The sequence below is a fragment of the Pelobates fuscus genome, chromosome 4, assembly GCF_036172605.1.
Source record: "Pelobates fuscus isolate aPelFus1 chromosome 4, aPelFus1.pri, whole genome shotgun sequence".
Lineage (NCBI taxonomy): Eukaryota > Metazoa > Chordata > Amphibia > Anura > Pelobatidae > Pelobates > Pelobates fuscus.
This window is the reverse complement of record NC_086320.1, coordinates 111,167,842-111,192,946: the sequence shown is the minus strand read 5'-3', so window position 1 is coordinate 111,192,946 and position 25,105 is coordinate 111,167,842. Positions and strand designations below refer to the sequence as shown.

At 39.5% G+C, this 25,105-nt stretch overlaps 1 protein-coding gene across 2 annotated transcripts in view; it reads left to right on the top strand.

Moving 5' to 3' along the window:
• Positions 1 to 25,105, top strand: part of TTC39C (tetratricopeptide repeat domain 39C) — a 125,582-nt gene that overhangs the window by 5,297 nt on the left and 95,180 nt on the right. Inside the window, exon 2 of one of the 2 annotated variants that reach the window (XM_063451471.1) lies at positions 2,730 to 2,821. In XM_063451471.1, coding sequence (XP_063307541.1) covers positions 2,730 to 2,821 — 92 coding nt within the window. Of the gene's footprint in view, positions 1 to 2,551; positions 2,822 to 25,105 lie in introns of those variants that run through there. The other variant, XM_063451470.1, reaches the window with a different exon arrangement.

The following is a 25,105-nucleotide window of genomic DNA, read 5'->3' as shown; positions in this document are numbered from 1 at the left end:
GGGAAGCGCCATCTAGTGCCAGCAAGTGTAACAGCCACTAGAGGTGTGTTTGGCCCCACAATGAAAACATTGTTGTATCTCCAAAACGGCAATGCTTTACATTAAGGGAGCAAAATGCTTGGGGCACTGCACACAGACCACTTCAATAAGATTAAAAGGCCTAAAGCGTCTCTTTAACAAATGAGTGTACTTGTAAGACTTCTGGTTAGCAAACCCACAGAAATGAATAACTAGAGACAAACTGGATGGCCCACACAAGGGGAAATGGGAAGAAAATGAACACTCACAATGACCTGACCTACAGAAAATACAAAGTCTAAACGCTTAATAGCTTGGCTAAATACAACCCAAGTGTCTGGAAGTAGTGATGACGACGTTATAATGGCCAAAAAAAATTTCAAACCCAGAATGGGAACATCATAACAGGGAGTGCATATATTGTCAAATATCCAGTAGAACAAAACGTGGACCATAAAAAGTAGTCTTTCAGAATATCTAGGTAAGTAGTACACTAGAAGAAGAGCAAACTGAAATGGGCAAATTGCCTGAGATTGACAAAATCCGTGCTGGCCAGGTCACTTCACAGTTGGTAAAGGGACACTATAGGCACCCAGACCACTTCAGCTATATCCAGAAGGAGCTGTAGTTCCAGGAATACAGTTTTGTATTCCTGGAACTTAAAGTATCCCTTTAACCAAAATATATAACTGCTGAACTCTGCTCATTGAGAAGATAAACCCTTTCCAGTTTATCAAACCCAATTTTGCGATTTGCTGCAGATCTTTGCATCCAGAGAAGCTACTTGCTCTACCTGTTCTCTATTCATGGAGTGGTAAATGGTGGGAGTAAGAAGCTGATCACTGGTGATTTAACCCCTTAAGGACACAACTTCAGAAATAAAAAGGAATATTTCCATCATGTGTCATTAAGGGGTTAATAGAAAGCTCAGGATGAGTGCCAGCATAGGGTGCAATAGATGAAATAGAGATAATTCCACATGGCTTTAGGCCAAATATACAAGAACCTTGACTTGTTCACTTACTAGTTATACCTGTAAAATGCTTGAGATTCAATAGGGTGCATATCACAATAGCTATATTTTTGTTTGCAATTGTTTATTTGACATTTCTTCTTGTTCCATTTAAACTTGTGACATATTACTACGTATACTAGCTGAGTTATTTACTAAACCATGTCCAGATGGGATCCTCTTTAGCTCCTAGTGCTTGATCTGCCAGGAGCCCACGTCCGTGCCGTACTCTCGTGAATGTGTGAGAATACAACACTGATGTCTATGGAAAATCCAAAGAGATTGCACAAACCTCTATAGACAATTACTTTTTCCTCACAGCAGTCACTAGTGATGGCGTCAGGATAAACTACAACCCAACTCGCTGAACTCAAGCCAACAACACTAAAGACAATAGAACAGTATAATAAAGCGTATTACCGGGCCTTAGAGTTGTCGATCTTAACGGGCTTAATACAGAAAAGTACAAGACAAGACAAGGTCAGGGAGACAGAGTTCAACGTATATGTGTAGACAAGCTAAAGGTCAGGGAGACAGAGTGCAATGTATATGGGTAGACAAGCTAAAGGTCAGGGAGACAGAGTGCAACGTATATGGGTAGACAAGCTAAAGGTCAGGGAGACAGAGTGCAACGTATATGGGTAGACAACTAAAGGTCAGGGAGACAGAGTGTAACGTATATGGGTAGACAAGCCAAAGATCAGGGAGAATATAATGGGAACTTGTCAAGGTACAATCCAGTGTAACTACTAAAGGAAAACCACAACAGGGTACAGTACAAGGGCAAAAATGAACTTATATAGCCCTAGGAGGACAGAGTTAGGCTGGCTTTATCCCGGTGACACTAACGTGTGCGTGGTGTTGGCGCAATGACACCATAATGTTTGATCATCAACATTGCCGGAGTCAATTAAGCGTCAGAGGGAACTCCAGGAGGATGTGAATTGGAACACAGTTGGGAGAGGCCCACCAATCAAAGATAATGTGCCAAAGGAACGCACTGAGCGGATGCTGTGACATACGGGCGAATTGTGGTTGCTCTGCCTTTTGTAAAGTTTTGTCAAGTGTAAATAAATCTGCAAAAGGCAGAGTAGTGGCCTATTTTCTGAATGTGCTAGAATTTCAGTGGAATGAAAGCATTTCAGAACAATTTCATATTTATGAAATACTCATATTTGGGGTGGGGGGAGGAAGTCACACTCTAGGGAACAATCAGTATGACTGTCCTGTCTCAACATGTAAATCAACTATACCTGCATAGCTGAAATATGATCAATTTATCTGAATAAAAACCAAACAAACAAACCCACAAAAAATGCTCAATTGGCCAAACAGTCTAATGTGTCTGTCTGTGTGCTGTGCATGTGGTAGCTGTGTAAGACCAGTGACTATAACTACACTCAGCACCTGACAGACAATCCCAGGCAGGATCCAGGGCTGCACAAATCACAGAGAATAGAGCTGCAGCTGGGCCCTCCTCTTCCTGCCCCCTCCCTCCCTCCCTCTCTCTCATTGCTGCACATTATTACTGTCACCCAGGCTGTGCGTGCCTAGGCAGGGTGTCACAGAGCGGCACACCGGACCCTGACAGACACAGCCCGGGCTGTCCATAGGTGTGTGTGTCCATCCGGCCCTGGTGTGAGGGCGCAGCATGGCCGAGCGGCACAGCGCAGTGCAGGCGGACGGCGAGCAGCAGGAGCCCGCGGATGACACGGAATTGGCTCTGGTGGGAATCAACATGCTCCTTAACAACGGCTTCAGGGAGTCCGACCAGCTCTTCAGGAAACACAGGTGGGCGAGGACTGGCCATTGGGAGCTACTATACAAAGCCTGTGCTAGCCATAGATACGGGGGGAGATGGAGGGGGAGGGGGGATGCTGGGGGCAAATAGACCTGACTGGCGGCCGGTGTGTCCATTGTGTGTGAACATCATCACTGACGGAGTGCTGACTGGCTGCCCATTGTCATTGTGTGTGAGCATCTTCCCTGATTGCTGACAGGCTGCATGCACCCTCTATCTGTTGTGTGTGTGAGCATCTTCACTGAGTGCTGGCAGGCTGCATGCACCCAGTATCCATTCTGTGTGAGCATCTTCCCTGAGTGCTGACAGGCTGTCATTCCTCCTATTGTGTGTGAGCATCCTTACTCATTGTCAGTGCTGACGGGCTGCATGCACCCTGTATCCATTCTGTGTGAGCATCTTTACTAGGTGCTGAAAGCCTGGACCCTCTCCTTCCCATTACATGAGCATCTTTACTGAGTGCTGGCAGGCTGGACCTAGAGACCATTGTGTGTGAGCATCTTTACTCTGTGTCAGTGCTGTCAGGCTGGACCCTCTAATTCCCATTGCATGTGAGCATCTTTACCCAGTGCTTGACAGGCTGAACACTTTCATTCCCATTAAGTAATCCTCTGAGACCTAGTGTCTATTGTGTGCACATCTTTACTCTGTCAGCGCTGACAGGGTGGACTCTTTTATTCCCATTGTGTTAGCATCTTCACTTAGTGTGAGTGCTGACAGGCTGGACCCTGTGCCCACTTACCCTGTGTAGGTGCTGACACCCTGTGTCCATTGTGAGAGCATTGTTACCATATGCACATTTTGTGAGAATCTCTACTCCATATCAATGCTGACAGCTTGGGCTTTGTGCCCTTTGTACCAGAATCTTTATCTCCTGTCACTTGTCCGATACTGGATCATGTGCCCTTTGTTTGTATGGTGTGCCATTTCTGAGAGATATTTCCCTCTACTCATCTTTGCCCATTATGAGTGGAAAAGGAGCTTTTTGTGCACTTTTTGTGAACATTTGATCCCTACTGGTGCCTGCTTTGGTTTTGGCCAGTGTCTACAGCAGGGGTCATAAAACTCCGGCCCTCCAGATGATGCTGAACTACAACTCCCATGATTCTCTGGCTATCTATGTAATTCAAAGAATCATGGGAGTTGTAGTTCAGCAACATCTGGGGGGCCGGAGTTTGAGGACCCCTGGTCTACAGTGTTAGTGGCCTGACCGGTGCTTACACTGACCCATGTGTGCACGGCAAAAGAGAAAGCATCTTCTACCAATTCTGTTGTGGCATTGACCTTGTCCACCACTGTGTGAGAGCGCTGAGCAGTAAGGACAACTTGAAAATGTTTAGCAACTTTTGCTTCCAACTCAACAGAACCCAATATTTAGATTATAGATCCATGTCTGTGCACTAAGCAATGTAAATTCTAACTTCAGTTCATAAGCGTTGGACAGCTTTGTGTCCATAATAAGCTCTACTTAAAGTCATAGTTTATTATATCTGCTATAGTGCATTAGCTTGGATTAGGACAGCCACCTAACCTGGAAAAATGTTACTATGTGCCAATAATAACTGTTTGCAAACAATAAGAGGAGCATTATTTGTTTTTATTGGTGGCAAGGCATAGCTGTATTGTGTTTTTATTGTTACCCTTCTTTTTTCATTGTTTGAATGCCTACTGTTGACAGCTAAGGGCTTGTTTTGTGTAATTGGAATCTCAGCTTCTCTGCTGAAAAGTATGTAGTTCACCTTCATGCGGCTTATCTGCGTTTAAAAATAGATCAATAAATCTAAATCTGCTTCAAACATTATGGAACATTGTGCACACTGCAGTATTGTACACTTCAGGTAACAAATGATTCTTTCCCTACTTTCACTACACCTAACTCAAAGGTGCTGCTGGGTATATAGACCAAAAGTGACAAAAGGCAAAAAATGACTCCCTAATGCTTTACCATTTTTATAGCATCATGGAGTACGGTAATTGATGTACATTTTGTTTATCCCCTGATGTATTCCTTATATACATTATTGTTGATCTTTTAGCATGTCAGCTGTGCAGTATGACCTTTATGGTGTTCAATTATGCGTACCGTTTGGCTCTCAGTTCTGCAGGCTGGGCATTATGAGGGCCATAGTCCACAAAGGCTAGAGAGCCATAGACTAGCCATTACTAATGTTGGTTCAAGTTTCAGTGTTTTGATATTGCTACAAATGCAGAGGACAGATGAGAGCATATTGAGGCTGTTCTTAATTAAAAACATAGATCCTATTTTCCCAAATATTTTCAGGCATAGCAATCTAGACTGTACCAGTTGTGACCAATACTAAAATATGTATGGTTTTGTGAAAAACACATTCTAATATACTCATATCTGTAGCTGCAAACCACAGCAGTGCTACATCTGTAGCAGGAAATTGAAATATTCCATTGCTTGTGTGGACCTAGATATGCTGAAGAACAATAAATTCATAATTAGTTAGAGTTTAGGATGGCAGAACTTCATGTTACATGTAGTACTACGTTTGGGGATCTAACTTTTGGTTACCCTTGAGTTTGGAAAAGCTAAATGGGTATTTCTAACTTTATAAAAACCCTGAACTTGTCTTGCAAACTCCATACATTAGGCTGGGAACACAATAACTAATAAATATATTTATTCAACATATCTACCAAAAAAAAAGGCAAGTAAAACTTTCCAATCTCCATAGGGCTGCAAATCTGGCAACTTTCTGGGTCTGGTAAAGGATTGTAGGAGTTGTAGTCTAAAGAACCACTGAATTAGTAATACATTAGCTCAGATTACATTACGGTACCTTGAAGATTTATGGAGCCATATTTCTAGAAGAATTATCCTTCAAATAATGCTTTACAAATCTAATACTTACATTTCCTTGTCTTTTGCAAATGTAATTTGGCTTTCATTTTTTACTGTTCATGCAAGTTGGATGTCAAATTGCAATTAATTTATGAACAATATTTTTTTCAGTACATGAAATCTGTGATTAGAGAATATAATTTAATCTGGATATTAGGGGGTTGTCAAATATTCTAGAATCCAGAAAATCCCACCTAGGTACATGTTGTCATAGTAACAGTGACTACAGGGCATGTTTCCCCCTGCCCATCAGGAACAGGCATTTTTCTGTCAAGGCAGATTTGTCTATTCACGGCTCAGATGTACGTTTCTGATTTGGAGATGCACCAAATATAGATTGTTATTAATTTATATACCTACAATAAATGACCAAATTCATACCATCAGCAGGTATAACACAGTACTGTGTAGAGCAGGGGTAGGCGACCTTTTAGCATCACTGTGCCGAAATAGGATTGTGATGTCCCGTAGCATGCCGGTCTTTTTAAAAATGTTTTAATTGAGGTGTGTATGTTGCCGTATTCCGCTTGTGTTATTCATACTGTAGTTTCTTTGTATCGTTGTATTTGTGTGTATTTGAGCTATTATATTGTATATGTTCATGAGTAGTTTGTGGTATTGTGTATGATGTGGAATCTAATTTTGATCATTCACAAATTAATCATAAGCTTTCGAGAGTAGTCACATTGTAGGTTATAGGGACTCATCTGGAGTTCAGATTGAGTATTTTCTTGTCTAGGGATAAAAAAATACAGCACTAAAATACAGGATATTATATTATGTATTGCAGAATATTTATTTTGCCAATGTAAAATACATGCATTGTTTAACTGCATTGCCATAGAAGACAACCTGTCACTATCATTTTCCTAAACTATACCCTTTTATTTTGGTTTGTTCCCAAGTGTAACTGTTATTATTATTATTTTTTTATTTATATAGCACCAGCAAAATTCCGTAGCGCTGTACAATGAGTGGACTAACAGACACGTCATTGTAACCAGACAAGTGAACGCACAGGGACCGAGGGGTTGAGGGCCCTGCTCATAATTCAATAGTAACATTTTTTTTTATATCTCATTTTGTTCCCAGCTTAAAATGTTTTGTCTACATTGGAGTATCACTGGAGTTGTACTACAATAAAGTTAACATTAACTGTAGTTGTTTGGAAATTACACTGTGTAAATAAAATACTTGTGTACATTAAATAACTTGCTCAGTTACACAATAGACTTTCAGTAGGTCATGCAGTTACCTGAAAATTGCTGGGATGGCTGCACAATCTTGCCACACCTTCAGTCACACCTATAAAAGAATGGGCCTTTTTTGGTCAATTGAAATATTTGGAGGCAAATGGAACATGACAATTATACAATTATATATTAAGAAAAAAACATCTTAGAGCATCATACAAGAATGGGACTTATTTTTTGAACACAGCCATAGGGGTTATACTATTCGAGAATTCCATTTGTTGATTATAGATATTTTCACATTTCTTTTTAGTTTTTCTTTAACTGTGTTAACCAATACTATGTTAAAAAATAGAGAGAGAAATACATGTACAATCCACAATAATGATTTTTGTTTTCTTGGAAATGCCATGGGCTGATGCAATTCTCCTATTGGGAACCATCATTTTCTTATGAATACACTTGAATACATAAACTGTAGTTCTCACTTCTAGTGCGCAAAGAGTTAAGTGATACTAACTCGCATTTCTGCAACTAGTGTCTCACCAAACTACTGTAGAAGTACACATAACTTCACAAACATCACTTACACCTGTATATACACATTGTAGATAACTAGTCAATCACATTTTAACATGTATATCATATCTTTAATTTTCACCCACACTATCAGCTATGATGCTTTAATTTTTTTCATCTCTGCATTTAACCTGGTTTGATAGCAGTGATCAGTGCTAGGGACTATATCTTGGGTTAATTGCCTCTTGGATAGGAACTGTCCTCGGTTAGCATGGCTTGCACCAAAAAAAAAAGCAATATTCAACCAGCACATATCAGCACTCTGACCCTCTCACCCCTCCAACCCTGTTGGATCTTCACTCAACCATTCATGATTGGAATCCTGGCCATTCTATCAGAGCTGGGTAACAGAGGAGGAAGCACTGGAATTGGTTTGTGTCAGGTGAATACACAGACAAAGTCTTTCCTTGTAGCACTAATGCTAGTTAGTTAGAGGACGTTTTTTAAGCTCCCCAAATGGGTCTGTATGGGACGACTTTCGGTGCCAGATGTAATTTATGGGTCTTCTTTGAAACGTGGCATCTTAGGTTTGGCAAGCCCTAATTTCTAGGAATGTTCAGTGTGTATGTTTTATTATTATTGATAGTAGTATTTATATAGCGCCAGCATATTCCGTAGCACTTCACAATATTATCAGATGGGAAGATTTAACAATAAATGAGACAATTACAAAACTTACAGGAACAATAGGTTGAAGAGGGCCCTGCTCAAACGAGGTGGGGTGTAAAACACAATAGGACAGGAGGTAGCAATCAAATAAGGTGGGAGTGAAGTAGAGCTGGAGGAGAGAGTAGAGTGCTGCCCTTTATGAGAGAGCAAGGGACAGGTATGTAAGGTAGAGTTTACGCTGGGAGGTGGTAAGCTTTCCTGAATAGATGGATTTTGAGGCACTTCGTAAACGATTGAAGACTAGAGGAAAGACTGATAGTGGTAGGCAGGCTATTCCAAAGGAAAGAAGCTGCCTACGAGAAGTCCTGCAAGCGTGAGTTGACCGTACAGGTGCGAGCAGTGAACAGGAGAAGGTGATGGGCAGAGCGGAGAGACCAAGAAGGGGCATACCTATGGATCAGTGAAGAAATATAGTAGGGGCTAGAATTTGTCAGTGCTTTATAGGTATGGATTAGTACCTTGAATTGACTCCTATAGGATACAGAAAGCCAATGCAAGGACTGACAGATGAGAGAAGTGTGAGAGGAAAATCAGTGTGGCCCAGGGGCGTATTAGCCGCGAGGCAAACAAGGCATTTGCCTTGGGCGGCATTTTCCAGGGGGCGGCAAAAAAAGCCGCCCCCAAATGCCCAAGGCAAATGTCTTGTTAGCCTTGCGGCTAACAGACATGCCGGCGGTCGGGCGGCGCTGGCGGGCGGGCGGGCGGCCGGCCGGCGAGGGAGCACTTCCCCTGAGCTGTCTGCTCAGCTCCCTCGCCAGCCGCAGAGTGAGGCTGGGAGGCGGAGCCGGAATATGACGTCATATTCCGGCTCCCAGCCTCACTCTGAGGCGCGCGAGGGAGCTGAGCAGACAGCTCAGGGGAAGTGCTCCCTCGCCGGCCGGCCGCCCGCCATGCAGTGCCGCCCGATCGCCCAGCAGCCACTGGACCACCAGGGACGAAGAGACACCCCCCCTCCCCAGCATTCCCAAAGGTAAGGAGGCTGGGGGGGGGGGTTAATAAAAAAAAAAAAAAACGTGTTAAAAATAAATATACAAAAAATGTGTTAAAAATAAATTTAAAAAAAAAATGTGTTAAAAAAAAATAAAAAAAAATGTGTTAAAAATAAATAAAACAAAAGTGTTAAAAAAAAAAATAAAAAAAAAGTGTTAAAAATAAATTTTAAAAAAAATGTGTTAATGTGTGTGCGTGAGTGTGTGTCTGTTAGTGTCTGTGTCTGTTAGTGTGTGTGTGTGTGTCTGTTAGTGTGTGTGTCTGTTAGTGTGTGTGTCTGTTAGTGTGTGTGTCTGACTGTGTGTGTATGTTAGTGAGTGTGTGTGTCTGTTAGTGTGTGTGTCTGTTAGTGTTTCTGTCTGTTAGTGTTTGTGTCTGTGTCTGTTAGTGTGTGTGTCTGTGTCTGACTGTGTGTGTATGTTAGTGAGTGTGTATGTTAGTGAGTGTGTATGTTAGTGAGTGTGTGTGTCTGCTAGTGAGTGAGTGTGTGTCTGTTAGTGAGTGAGTGTTTGTCTGTTACTGAGTGTGAGTGTGTCTGTTAGTGTGTGTGTGTGTTTCTGTTAGCTAGTGTATGCGTATCTGTCAGTGAATGTGTGTGTGTGTATTTAGTATGCGGGGCGGGGGGAAAGGTTGGGTGGGGGTGGCGCGGGAGGAGGGGGGGCGCGGGGGGAGGGGGGGTGCCTGAGTTTTGTCCTGCCTAGGGCAGCACAAAACCAGGATACACCACTGGTGTGGCCGCAGCATTCATTACAGACTGTAGAGGGTCAATACGGCTTCTGGAAAGACCAATTAGGAGAGAGTTACATTAGTCAATGCAAGAGATTACTAGAGCATGGACAAGCTCCTGTAATGTTTATTTGCTGAAATCTCGAATTATAGTGATTTCAAGTGAATTTCTTTTCCTCTTACTCGCTACCTCCAGCATGTGTAAGCATGTGTTTATGACCTGCAAACCACAGGTGAAATATAATCTTGCTTTCCATGGTGCGTGAGTGTCATGGTTAGGAAATGATGCTCTGTTTAAATTCTAGCAGAAATTATTAATTTAAAAAAAATGATCTTTTCCCTTAAAAAAATAAACAAAAAAACAAAACCAAACATAACCAATAACATATCTATTTAAATGAAAATAACCATATGCACTTTATGTATACCCATATGAAATACCAACAATATTACTATACTCTGCTGCAGATTATATTAATATAGGACCACAAAGGTATTTGCTTTGAGAAACAGGTCCTGGGTATTCTGGATAAGGCTAGGGTTGTCTGGCTTCATACCACTGTCCACTTAGGGACTCTAGATGAAGCCTATTAAGTCTATGGTTGGATGTGTAGAAGAACAGTTGCATTGTCACGTTAAGAGTTTCCTCTTCACCTTAAAATCTCTAGCAATAAATCATATAAATAATTATTAAAGTATCTGTGTCAAATCTACACTTTAGATGTGTGCTATTAACTCCTGGCACCTGTCTAAACATTATGCTAGTACCCAAGGGTCCACTTAGAATATGTCGTCATCTAACCTCATACTAATTACTAACTAGGTCAAATTCACCTCATCAACTTAAACCACAGTTGATAACTGCATTACAGAGATAATGCACCCTTGCCTTCATCTTGGGGTAGTTATAAGCAAAGCTATGGTATTATAGCATCATTATCATCATCTTAGTATGTACGTTATACTACAAAGGCTTTCAGCATGATCTTTAAATGGGTACTTATTATACCTGTTGTGATCATGAAAAGTACGTAATTTTTTTTTTATGTGTGCTATTGCTGACTGATAATGATATTTAGACTGAATGTTTTGTGAAACTTGTTATAGTTTGTGCACTGCTTGCATTTCCGTTTCCTGTTTGAGGCTTTCATTATTGCTGCTGATTCAGCCTCAGTAAGTGATCATAAAAAAAGAGAAAACTTAATTTACTGCTAGTTCTTTTCTACAAGCTGAAAAAAGCCCTCATCAGTGCAACTTACCAACGGTTACTCTATAACCATCTCTTTACATTCAGAAGTTTAAAGTTCCATGCCCTCTGTGTTAAAGTCAAATCATGCAAGGTAAATCATTTGTGTGTGTTAAGTTTGCATTAGTTTTTTTTGGGTGCCATTTTTCATAGTTTTATGCTTTTGTGTTATTTTATTCACTATATAAAATATTATTGCAGTATGTTACATGAACTAGGGTCAACTATCCAGCGCAATGTATAGTAAGTGCCACAGCTTTGATAATATCCGACTCTTATGATTCCCTTACTTTTTATGTTTGCCTTTGGCCTGGACTCGGGCACCCATTGCAGTCATGTTGAGATACATTGCAGTAATGTGCATTATATTGCTACCTTGTAAGAATGCAAGGCATCATGGGAAAATCCATCAATTCATAAAAATATTTTGCAGAAAGCACCCTTTTCACCTAAAGTAGAAGGTCAATACTTAATCAAGTAATGACTGAATCCAGTAAGGTTTCATGAGTACATTTCCCATACATTTTAGTATTTATATATACATGCATATAAACATTGCACACATATATGATAATGTGATAAGATTACGCCATTCACTTTTCTTTCAATATGCACTCTTGTCAATTTTCTAATCTTCTGCCTTTCTCTTTTATTATCTCCCCGCTTCCCCTGTGAAACTCTCTGTATAGGCTAGTTAAAGGATCATATGTTGACCTTGTTGCTCTTGCGGTATAGCACTATATGGCCAAAGGTTTACAGTCGAGCTCTGCCTTTTGTCAACCTCACTTTGTCAATGAAAATCGAGCGCATTCAAAGGATTATATCGCAATGAAATATTCATAAGTGACAGAGGTACTTTAATAGATACTACAGGCACATCTCATTGAAGTGGTCTGGGTTCAGTGTCCCTGTCCCTTTAACACTGCCATGTAAAAGCAATGTTTTTATTGCAGGGTTAAGACTGCTTGTAATGCTTGTCTACCAGACAGCCAATAAAGGCGCTTTAACTCTGAAACGATGCGGGACGTCCTCACGCTTTCATGAGGACGTTCAGCGCGTTCAAATCCCCTATGAGAAAGCACTGATTCAATGCGTGAGTGGTGCTCACTTTGACTTCAGTACTTTGGCTCTGGAATAAGATAAGTGTTTTAAAGGACTTTTACCTGTGTCTTTTCCTTTCCTTTCAATATTGATTTGCTGATAATGGTGTTGATTTAGTATTTTTGGGTAAGCCTTGCAAAGTATTACTTTTTAACCCCTTAAGACCGGAGGGCGTACTATTACGTCCTTTTAAAAGCGTCTCTAAACGCCGCAGGGCGTAATAGTACACCCTCCGGTTTTTAGTAACTTACCCGGTCGCCGGCAGTCCCACGCCGGCGAACGCGGTTGGGGGGACTCCCAGGGAGCCCCCCCGCGGCACATCTTCCTCCTCCGGTCCCTCCCGGTCATGTGAGAGTGAGGTCCTTGCGAGGACCTCACAATCACATGGCCGGTATAGCTGGCTCCAGCAATGCCAGCAGGGGGACTAACTGTAATGACTGCTGGCTGAAATCAAATAAAAATAATGTTAAAAGTGTAAAAAAAAAAATTTATACTTAGATCATATATTATATGATCTAAGTATATATATACACATATACATACACACACATACACCGTCTAGGTGTATTTTAATATTAATATATATATAATTATATATATATATATATATATATATTAATATCAAATTACACGTAGACTGATACTGATTAAATATATATAATTATTGTTATATATATATTTATACATAATATAAAAAAAATAAATATGTAAATACGTAAAAATAAAAATAAAAAAAAGAATTAAAAATAAAATATTAAAAAATATATAGATGTGTTTTATTTCGTTCTAACTGTATTGTGATATTAATATATATATATATTTATATCAAAATACACGTAGAACGAAATAATATATATATCTATATACATAAATATATACGTACGGTATATATCACTATATATATATACCTATATATAAATAAAAATATTAAAAAATATATATATATATATACGTGTATATATATACATATATTAATTCTACACATATATTTATGTAATAATTTTACATAATTAGGTATCCTAATTAATTACAATTAGCGGGACCTGCCTGACCACCCATGCCGAAAGTATAGGGAACTTAATTTGCTAGCACTATATTTAACCCTATAACTTTCCAAGACACCATAAAACCTGTACATGGGGGGTACTGTTTTACTCGGGAGACTTCGCTGAACACAAATATTAGTGTTTCAAAACAGTAAAATGTATTACAACCATGATATCGCCAGTAAAAGTGACGTTTTTTGCATTTTTCACGCACAAACAGCACTTACACGGACGATATTACTGCTGCAATACTTTTTACTGTTTTTAAACACAAATATTTGTGTTCAGCGAAGTCTCCCGAGTACAACAGTACCCCTCATGTACAGGTTTTATGGTGTTTTCAAAAATTACAGCGTCAAATATAAGGCTTGTGTTTCATTTTTTTCACATTAAAATTCGCCAGATTGCTTACGTTGCCTTTATGACCCTATGGTAGCCCAAGAATGAAAATTACCCCTATGATGGCATACCATTTGCAATAGTAGACAACCAAAGGTATTGCAAATGGGGTATGTCCAGTCTTTTTTAGTAGCCACTTAGTCACAAACACTGGCCAAAATAGGCGTTTTTTGCATTTTTCACACACAAACAAATACGAACGCTAACTTTGGCCAGTGTTTGTGACCAAATGGCTACTAAAAAAGACTGGACATCGCTTATTTGCAATACCTTGCGTCGTCTACTATTGCAAATGGCATGCCATTATGGGTGTAAATTTATTTCCTGGGCTACTATACAGTCTCAAAGGCAACGTAACCAATCTGGCGAATTTCAATTTCAAATGTAACACGCTATATTTGACCCTGTAACTTCCCAAAACACCATAAAACCTGTACATAGGGGGTACTGTTTTACACGTGAGACTTTGCTGAATACAAATATGTGTATTTTATTGCAGTAAAAGCAAACAGTATTATGACATTGACAGTTAAAATGTCATGTAGAACGAAAAAAATCAAAAAAAATCTTATTTTCTCCCATTTTTTTCATATTAAATTATGTTTCATAGCTAAATATTTGATATTAAATGAAAGCCCTGCTTCCCCTGAATAAAATGATATATAATAAGGGGGGGTGCATTTAATATGAAAGAGGTGAATTACGGTTGGACAGACATATAGCGCAAATGCCAGGTTTTGTTTACGTTTTGTTTCGTTCACAACTTGTACATTTGGCTGCGGTGTTAAGGGGTTAATCATTATTATTATTTATTATTTTTATTATTGTTTAAAATCACACAATTGGTAAGGGTAAGGTGCATTTTACGTGCAGGAAAAATAGGTTGCTAGACAACTTTATAATTATTAGACAGTAGCAGGAGAGGAAGCAGGGTGGGTTACATCTTACCTTTACCTCTTGTGTCACTTTACCCCACTCCTTCTACAGTGTAAGCTTGTTTGAGCATGTAAATCAATACCCTCCTGAGCGTCCAACTGGTCTTGTTGCAAATACTTGCCTGTTAGTCCGCCTTTTATATATCCTTGCAGAATTTGCTGGTGCTATATAAATAATAGTAATAATTTGAAAAGCTTGCCCAAAAAATATAAAATCAAGGCCAATATCAGCAAATCAATAGTGAAATGAAAGAGAAAAAAATGAGTGATATCAAAAACAATGAACATAAAACAACATGAAAACAATCAAATGACCGGCATAAAAGAATTGCTGATCACAGTCTGTTAAGAAAACTTTTTTTAATATGTTCATTCTCCAATGTTTTCTTTGACAGAGCATTCAGATGATCCATCACATTTGATTTGTTGATTCCAGTTTTGTGTATGAAGTCTTCTCTAAGTAGCCATGTTTCATCTGGACAAAGAAAGAGGACTATCAATTGTCATCTTTGTCAATTTATCATCTGTGCTGACTGATGGGTGAGGGTGATGTCCCTTCCACCTGTGTTTACACATTCCTTATGGTTTTGATTTGTTTTATGGTTCTCTGTACATATTTTCTCTGCTGCTTACCTGGAGTAAAGAATGAGTTAAGCATAATACTCTACTCCAGGTGACAGCTCTGGCTTATCAGGAGTCCTAGTGGGACGTCGGATATCTGCTAGTGCAAACCTAGCGGTGACTGCAGGTGGTGAAGGACAATCCTCAATTTATACATTGCAGAACCTAGAGGAATTAATCTCAGATCACTTCCTCCCAGCACTTGTGAACAGAAATTCACATTGGAGTAGAACAGCCCACAGCAGCTATCACAGTTGACCTTGACCTGTACCTGGCCATCCTGGTTATGGTAGACCCCAGAGAAACCTCCCCCACTGCCTAAATATACACAGAGCTGCAGAAGAAGCACACCCACCATACAAATAATACAAACAGCCCAACCCACTGGAAATCCACATACATGCACACAACCACACAAGCAGTCCCACACATACACACCACCAAACTATGTGCCCTATCATCCACATACACACAATTCTCCATACAAATCCAACATTCATAGGTATCATACATACCACAAACTATTCATGAACAATATACAATATTACAACCCACATCCGCATAAATACAACGCAACAAAGCAATTGAGGTACCCATAAATAACATAATTGTAATCAACCTGCTATCTTTACAAGTAAGTCTGTGTGCTTTGTGTTATATAAATATTTATACAGCAAAGAAATAATTCAAGAATGATGCCATGCGTTTGAACTTGTGATGCTAGTGTAAATGGCATGTAGGATTTCTTACATCCCCATGGCCTGAATCAGAAGCATAGCACTTTGCTTATTTTAATGTATCTTGGCCTTGCATTCGTACTACTAAATAATAATCCCATCAAATACATATCTTTACAGAGCAAACCAATAAGTAATAAACTGATCATGGATAAATTAACAATTTCTTGGGTTGCTGCCAATATTCTCCTTAGCTGTAAGTGTAATGACCATAACAACTTATCTCACAATGGCTATTTATTAAAGAGTATTGATGTATTTTTTTAATTTTTTTTTTGTCTGTTTTGTGCCATGGTACTTCAAGTAGCAGGGTGCGTAACATGATTCGATTTAGGCAGCTTCATGCATCATTCTAGCTCTCAACGCGCACTGTTGGTAATTAGATGTCTGTTTACATAGGGGACAATGTATGTTACAGAGATATGATCCTGCACACCTTGTGAATAAACAGGTACTGACTCAAATATAGGTAAAACAGCCTTCCAGCTTCTCATATTTGTATCTGTGCTTTGGTCCCTTTTGTACTGACATGAGTTTTCTTGACTATACTTGTTGGCCGTGTCATCCCACCTTTTGATTTGAAACTTTCTATGATATAATGCTGCTGGCCATTAACCATACAAAACATGCGTCTATCCCTGTTGTTGTGTTTTATGTTTTCTCTGTGTTCACACATGACCACTACTGACATTTACTTGTTGCTTTACATTACCATTGCATAAATTTAAAGCTCTGCATGTTGGCCCTATATATAAATGCTAATAATATATTCACTGTAAAATAAGGAATATTTTTTTATATCAGTGCTTTTGGGTTTAGTACAGGTCAGTTATTTAGCACACGGAATGTTTTTATCACTAGGCAAATATTTGTTTCATGTGTGTGAACAGACCTGTTCCATTAACCCATGATCCACGGTAATTCAGCCATTTCTTAAAAAAACATTTTTCCACAGCTCTCTTACTTTTCCCTAAATGAAGGGACACTTCAAGCACCATAACTATTTCTGCTTACTTTAGTGGTTATGCTGCATCTACTCTGTTCCTGTACTTACATTTCTTCAACACAAAATTCATCATCTAAGATAAAGATCACTAATGGATCAGTTACTGTGATTAAGAGTCACACTGGCCTTTTTTTATTGCTTTGCACCCTCACTTTGCTGTTTTATTTAAAACACACAAGATCCAGTGGACTCACTCATTCACTAAACAGAAATTTAAAAACTCCCAGAATGTAGTTGTTTACAAAAATAAAAAAACAACACTTAACCTAGGCAAAAATATTGGGGGTTTAGTTGCAGTATTTAAGCATACATTGCATAAGCCTGCCACAACGCCAGTGTACCCCATTTTTGGCAATTTCTACCCTAGCAACATCATTTCTGTTCTTATGATATTTTTAACCAAGTTACTTGGGAATCCGTCCTCCTGGGGCTCTATGCAGAACAATGTTCAATAGGGCCCTGGAATGATGCGCCTGTGACAGGGAGTGGTGCAAAACTGGGATGTTGGCCTGGACTCCCAGGACTGCACCATAAAGCCAAGAGGGCTGCACTCACCTGAACAATACATTTAATTAGGGTGCTGCCTGGGCCAATTCATACAACATCCAAGATCCGGCACACTTACTCATTCACTAAACAGCAATTGCAAAGCTCATAGTAGTAGTTTTTTTTTTTGTTTGTTTTTTTTTTACTCCTAAACTAGACAAAAATAATGGGGGTTTAGTTAAAGTATATGATTATACTTGCACATTTTTGAAAAGCCTGTTACTGTTGTCCAGACTTGGATAGGCTGTTGCTGGATAATTTAATTACTTTAAAAGGAACACTATAATGTTAGGAACACAAACCTGTATTCCAAATGCTATAGTGTCTACCTCTCTCACTCTAGATAGGTGCTCTTCTGTTTTCCATAAAAATTCTAAAAAAGGTTTTACTCACCTGTTTCCAGCTCTGAGGCTGCCTCTGCACTGCTCACGTCTCCTCCTGCTGCATCATCGAGTAGGCATGGCCTCCTCAGGTGTGGTCAAGTCCAGTGCTACTAAAGTGCTGTGTGCGCATTTAAACAGTCCCACAGGAATGCATTGAATCAATGCTTTCCTGTGGGGATTCTGCGTCATGTGACGTTTTGCTCGGTCTGTGCAGCGGAAGCGCCTCTTGTGGCTGTCATATTGATAACCACTAGAAGAGGGCTTAACTCTACAATGTAAACGTTGCAGTTTTAGAAAAACTGCACTGTTTTACATTGCGGCGTTAAAAGGACAGGGACAACGAACCTACACCACTTCATTGAGATGAAGTGGTCATTAAAGTGTTCCTTTAATCACAGTGGTTTCTATAAGATGTACTTTATGATTAAAGCCACACTGTCTGGGGACTTTGCATAATTTGACACTGGTGGACCTGTCACTGGGCAGGGAAAGATGAGATATACTTACCGGAATCTGTCCCTTGCAGGTGCAAATATTTTCTTCTGGCCCATCCTCTTCTGCTCCTGGCACTTCAGCGTCAAAAGACTACGTCCATTGAGGTCTATGGATGATCCTGCAAGACTGCGGGTTCTTCCATAGATACAGCTAATGTCTCTGCAGCCATCACTTGTGACGGCTGGGAGATTGACACATTTAAACGGCAGTAGCTCCACCCAGTGTCTAGACGTTTCAGGCGTAGAAAAAATACGGAGGAAAAAGCAGTCCCTACTTTGTCTTAGTATATCTTTTGACTCTGTTGTAATTTCAGTGAAATACAGTCAGTATGAATATTTTAATTGGTTTTCCCCCTAGCGTTTGGGATTCTACGTTGGAATATAAAAGGCCTTTTTTAGCTACTATCTTGCATCTCTACTCAATGTTAAAGGAACACTTTAGTGTTGGGAATACAAGGATGTATATCTAACACTAAAGTGTTCCTCTACCCTCGCGACTCACCCAGCCATGAAAGGGTTAGAAACCCCTTTATTAAACTTACCTGATTCCAGTGCCTATGTCCCTCGAATCTGGGCATCGGCATTTCCAATAGTAAAGCATTCAATCAATACTTTTCTATGGGGGTTTTGCTTGACGCTGGATGTCTTCATGCAATGGGTGAGGACCTCCAGCTTTGTTTTACAGAGTCAAACTCTGTGAACCTACAGGAAGCACCTCTAATGACTGTCTTGTACAACTACTAGAGGCAGTCTTTTCACTGCAATGTAAACATGGCCTTTTCTCTAAAATGGGACTTCAATGAGATGAAGTGGTCTGGGTGCCTATAGTGTCCGTTTAACCCTTTCTGAGATGGGCTGTGAGTTCTCTCTGGTTAATTTGCCCTATGTGAGATTTTCATCACCCCTATTATTACCTCCCTTTTAAGAAAAAGTTCCATTGAAAAGGAAGTCACTTATAGCAGCATTTTTGTTGCCGTTGCTCTGCTGCATATATAGATCTCAGTTTTTATCAATAACATGTAGAGTACTGCAGTGCTTGCAATGACTATGTCTGAGTTTGAGATTCAGGCGCTGTACTTGCTTGCTTTTAGGAAAAATATAACTTATGGAGTATTGATTAATCCAGCATTCATAAAATGAATAATTCATAATAAGCCTTGTCCGTTTTGGCAAGAATAAAACTCTATCCTACTTGTGAGGATTTTTGCTTACCTGAAGTTGGGAATTCAGGTCTGGTGTACAATACTAGTATATATTTAAAGTGGAGATCTCACTTCCCATGATTACCCTTGGCTCCCTGTCAAATATAGTAATAAATGTTACCTGTTACTTCCTTCTGTAACACATTCAGTGGTTATAAAAATGTTTCTTTTTCTAAACGTTTGTGCATGTGTCTACTTGCACTCAGTAAGTTTTGTACCTTTTTTGTTACATTAATTATTTTGCTGTAATTTGTTTAAAAGGACACTATAGTCACCAATACAACTTTTGCTTAAAGGGAAACTATAGTGCCAGGAAAACAAACTATTTTGTTTGTTAAGGCCCCCCACACCCTCCTCCCCTCCGTGGCCTCCTTCTGTCACTTACCTGGGTCCAGCATCCTTCTCCGATGTCCGCTGGCTGGGGAGACCTAATGCGCATGCGGGGCAATGGCCTCATTCGCATTAGGATCTCTCCATAGGAAAGCATTATCCACGCATAGCGTGAGGACGTCCAGCGTTGTTTAGATGCCCAAAGGTCATCCCGGAACTCCCTCTAGCGGCTGTCTGGTAGAGTTTTATATTTATTTAAGGGATGCAAGGGGGTTAGGCTGGGCAGCTGATCTATGTTTGTGTTCCTGACCCTATAGTGTTCCTTTAAGCTGAAGTTGTTTTGGTTATGATAGTGTTCATATACGTATATTTTGTGACTAATTGTATAATTGTAATACAAGTGAGAATTCATAGAAATGCCAGAGTAGTTGATAGAGAGACAGAGAGTATATTTCCGTTTTGGCTATTTTAACCTTAAATTTTACATTCACCTTGAATCCTCACTTTAGTGAATAACGGTGATTGTGAGATAAAGGATTTTATTTGATGTGCACTCTTGCATACTCTTTCTAGCTGTGATTTAGCCAGCATTGAGCAGTGCTTAGTTAGCATAGTGCCCAGTATTGTGATTCATTGGATGCTCTCCTGCTTTTGTTGCATAATTTAATGGGTAACTCAGAATGCCTGATAGTAAGTGTTGGTGGTGACAGTGAGGTGTTAACCTGGGATGGTGTAGGACAGATTTGGGAGTTCATTTGGGTGTTACTTTGTACCCTGTTCGTCAAGTCGGTCTAGGTCAGGTTTACTCTGTCAGGGTGTATAATATATAAAACAAACACAGGTATACAGGAGTGAAACTGTTTTATATAATAATTTAACAGAGCATCAGGACTTCACTTAACCATAAGTTAGTCTTTATTTAAGCAGATGGTGCTAATTGCTAACTCACATAATTTATTTGTAACCTTGATATCATATCCGTGTGATCAATCTGAGTTTGCCAGAATGCAGAGAATGTGCATACTGCAGTGAGAATCCTGCCTCCAATATCTAGATAATATTAAAGCTACCTTACTGTGTCTGGGTGAACATGCTACTGTGTGGTTCATATAGAAGAATAGAGGCCCCATACAAGTGATAATGACACGTGACCGGTCTATTTACCAGAGGAACCTGCCAGTAATGGACTTATAACAGTATCTTTCCATATCCCACAAACGTATTCATGATTTTTGAACACATTGTTAGTTCCTTGTTCTTATTTTTGTGTTTTACAGAAATTCATGGGAGTAACTAATATAACCATGATTCATAATCCATATTGAACTGTTCCTCTCTTAAAGTGACTCTGTGAGATATGACAAATCCTGTTTAACTGCATGATCTTTATTATAGCTATACATTTTAGAACAATTCCAACTTGGAAGATATATATATATAAAACCAAGGGGCTGCACTCACGGTCACCTGAACATGCATAAATAGGGTGCTGCTGGAGGACAATTTATACAATACACAAGATCCAGCGCACTCACCTATCCACTAAACAGCAACTTCAAAAATAATGACTAGATTAGGTGAAAAAAAAAACCTAATAAAATCTGTCAACATTGAAGTTGCTGTTTAGTGGATAGGTGAGTGCGCTGGATCTTGTGTAATATATATATATACACACATCCCCTGCAGTCACGTATAAAGTATACCACTGCCGGGCGCAAAACCAAGGCTTCAATAGATAGAGAATCCAGTAAGGGAGGCTGCTCTCCGGACTTAAAACTTCGACGACCTTATGACAAGTTAAAAATGACGACCAACGTTTCGGTCCCCGCTCGGGACCTTCCTCAGGGTCAAACACAACAGGACAACAAAATACAATGCACATACAAGCAATATATACCATCAATAATTAGTGAAATAGCTCACCAGGGTGTTGTACTTCCACGAAGTGTACGTCCGGGTATGCGCGCGCGCACCATATTGCGTGCCCCACCTCTTGTCATGTCATTGTGCATGCCTAACGTGATAGACGGCCGGAAACCCGGTCACCAGGGCAACCATGAAAACAAATTAATGTTGTGAACGGGTTTATGTAAAAAACCCAAATAGAAAATAAAATGACATGAGAAAAATAGTGAATAGTGGTCGTCATTTTTAACTTGTCATAATAAATTGAAGTTTTAAGTCCGGAGAGCAGCCTCCCTTACTGGATTATATATAATTAAAATCTTTTTTTGGTACCATACCTTTTTTGTTTTTTGCTTTGCAAGTACTGCCAAGCTTTAATAGCCAACCAGTAACCAACCTCATGCTGATGATTTGCATTAACAATGAAACAGATATCCATGAGTGTTTTACTGGCTTTGCATCTTTTCCTGAGTTGTGTTTCAAAGCTGTTGTATACTGCAAACACAGACTCAAAGGAATCCATGTTTAAAATGGAATGAGGCAAAAATGTGATTCTTTGTTAAACTAATTTGCATATGCCCACCCAGAATTCTTTGCGGTAGTTACATCACTGCAAATATGTGATTCCTGTGGGAAAAACAAATCTTATGGCTTGACTGGTGTGCAGATTTTTGGTTAACATTGTATTGACTTTGTATAACATTGTGTATATATATACATACCAAATGATAATAATAATAAGATTTGAGCAATGGATTCCTTAACCTTTCGATTTTTTACCTCCGTGTCATTGTTGGTAAGTAAGACCAAGCTTGGCTTGTCCTCAGTTCAGTGGATCTCCTGCGCAAAGTATTCTCAAACACTGTCACAAGCATAGCGGCATTGAAGTAAATTATTAAAAGGTTGTGCTTTGTGGTTCCTCTTACTGGTCTCTCGATTTGTCTTTGTTCTGAGTATTTACAGTATCTCCATGCTTTTTCATCATCCATGCTCCTTCCCTTGTTATGTAACTAAAACCAACTAGAATAAAATATGTTTTGCAGTACCAGGCTGTAGGGAGTAAGCTAGGCGCTTAGAGGAGCCACCATAACCATATATTGAGGCTAACCTGTCCCCAAAGCTTGCAGCCTATTATTGCTGTCCAGGGTGGATGGAATCAAGCTTAGTAATACTGATTTATAGTTTTGAATTATGAGAGTAGCTGTACAGAGGGCAGTCTATGGATGCCTGGGTGTGCCCTGGTTTTTGTCTGACTGTTTCTAAACTATTAATTGTAAAACAGGCAGATGACTGGCATAGTATGTACACTTTAAAGTAGTATGAAATAAGTAACACGTGTTGTTGCAGTCAGTTACCAGTCCATTCAGGGGAACTATTGTGTTAACCTTGTAATTGCACTCACATGGTTAATACTATTGTGTAAGCGTCTAGGACCAGGGCACATGTGTGGAATGTCAGGAACGCCTGCTGTTAGTTAACATATGTTAAGAGATAAGTATTAGTGTAGTAGTTGGATGTAACCATTGTAAAATGGGTGTAACTTTTGTATTCTTCGTATACTTATGGAATATGTAATTAACAGTATATATTCCTTGTTAGGCCGTTGCTTGTGGTCCAGTGAATCGTGTTACTGATAAAGGCACTGGAACATTTGCAGCTGCAAATAAACAGTCTTTGTTCTTCAACGACCTGTGTCTGGAGTGTCTTTGCATCATCTCTGACCTGAGAATTCTTCCACAATATTACCTAGGATTACCTGTCCGGTAAAGAAAGGTGACTAGTAGTCCACCTTGTGTTATGTAGATCAAAAAAAAGCTGCTCATCTGCTGGATTTTATTACTTATAGCAGGCAAGTGGATGAGCGAAAACTTTCAGGCCTTAAATCGGTTCCAAGGGGAGTAGTGTATGAGTGATGTGGACGTGTTTTGGACACGCCGTAAAAGAGACATGCCTCTTTCAAAGCAAGTAAGGAGAGAACCCTCCTGGCCAATAAATGTTTTTAAAGATGACCACTCAATTGAATGGTAGCCATCTGGAACTATTTTGCACCATTGCATGCATTCTATGCCCTTGGATGGGAGAACTCGGTTCAGTGATTTTTGGGGAAATGTACAATTTTATTTTCCTTGCTTAATATCACACCTTTACCTTTTGGGAAATATATGATCTTCTAATGCAACTCAAATGTCAGGTAAAACTGACACACACATTTACACCCAAAGGAAACTAACACATTTACACACAGAGAAAACCAAACACACAAACATCTAGCTTTGGAGCAATAGTGGAAAGGAGAGTAGCTGCAGTGGGGGTGTAAAGGTTATAGTTGGGGTATATGGTTTGTTGTGGGAGGATAGTGGATTTAGTGGGGGAATAGGGGTTGTAGTAAAAGGATAGTGGCTATAGTTAGGGAATAAGGACAGCGGTGGGTTTTAGGGACTAGTGGGAAAAGGGGGTTATGGTGGCTGTATGGGGGAAATAATTGTGTAATAGTGGGGGAATAGGGGATGTAGGGGGAAAGATGGTGGCTATAGTAATGTAATAAGGGCCGCAGTGGGTTTTTAGGGTCTGTAGTGGGAAAAAAGGGGGTTATAAAGGTTGTAGTGGGGTGATACTGTCTATAGTGGGAGATAGGGGTTTTAGTGGGGAATAGAGGATGTAATGGGGGCATATGGGCTGTACTGGGGGATAGGGGATATATTGGGAGTATACTTTTGTTTAAAAAAACAAAACTAAACTAAAGATGAATCCTTCCTTCATGCTTCGTTTTAATTTTCCCCCTATATATCTTGAATCTTTAACGCATGACATTTTAATTTGATTGAATGAAATGAATGATAGTGTATTAACCAGTCAACATCAAGAGAATGTGTGTGCATCCCACTCCATAGCTTGAAATAAAGGCTGAAGATGATTGGTTTCCTTGGTGTAGCTTGGTGTGTACATTATCTTTTGCTTCTTGCACTTCCTTACTGAGATTGACATTTCAAGTGAATACATATTTTTTTTTTCAATGCTAGAGGTAAATAACAGATGCTTTTCATGTATGCGTTTATGCTGTTCTAAACAGCTGTGCGTCATCTAAGGTATTTCTGTTTTTGATGAAAGACCGTAGTGTGCATATATGTCATACATAAAATGCACTTACATATGTTGCCTAATGATGATGAAAGCTTTCTGATGCAATAATTTACTGGTTACTCTGCTTGTGTAATGATAGCTTTTGAATATAAACGCGATAATTTAAGGTCTAAAAATATAAGTAATCCTTGTCTCTGTAGTCACGAACATTTTTGC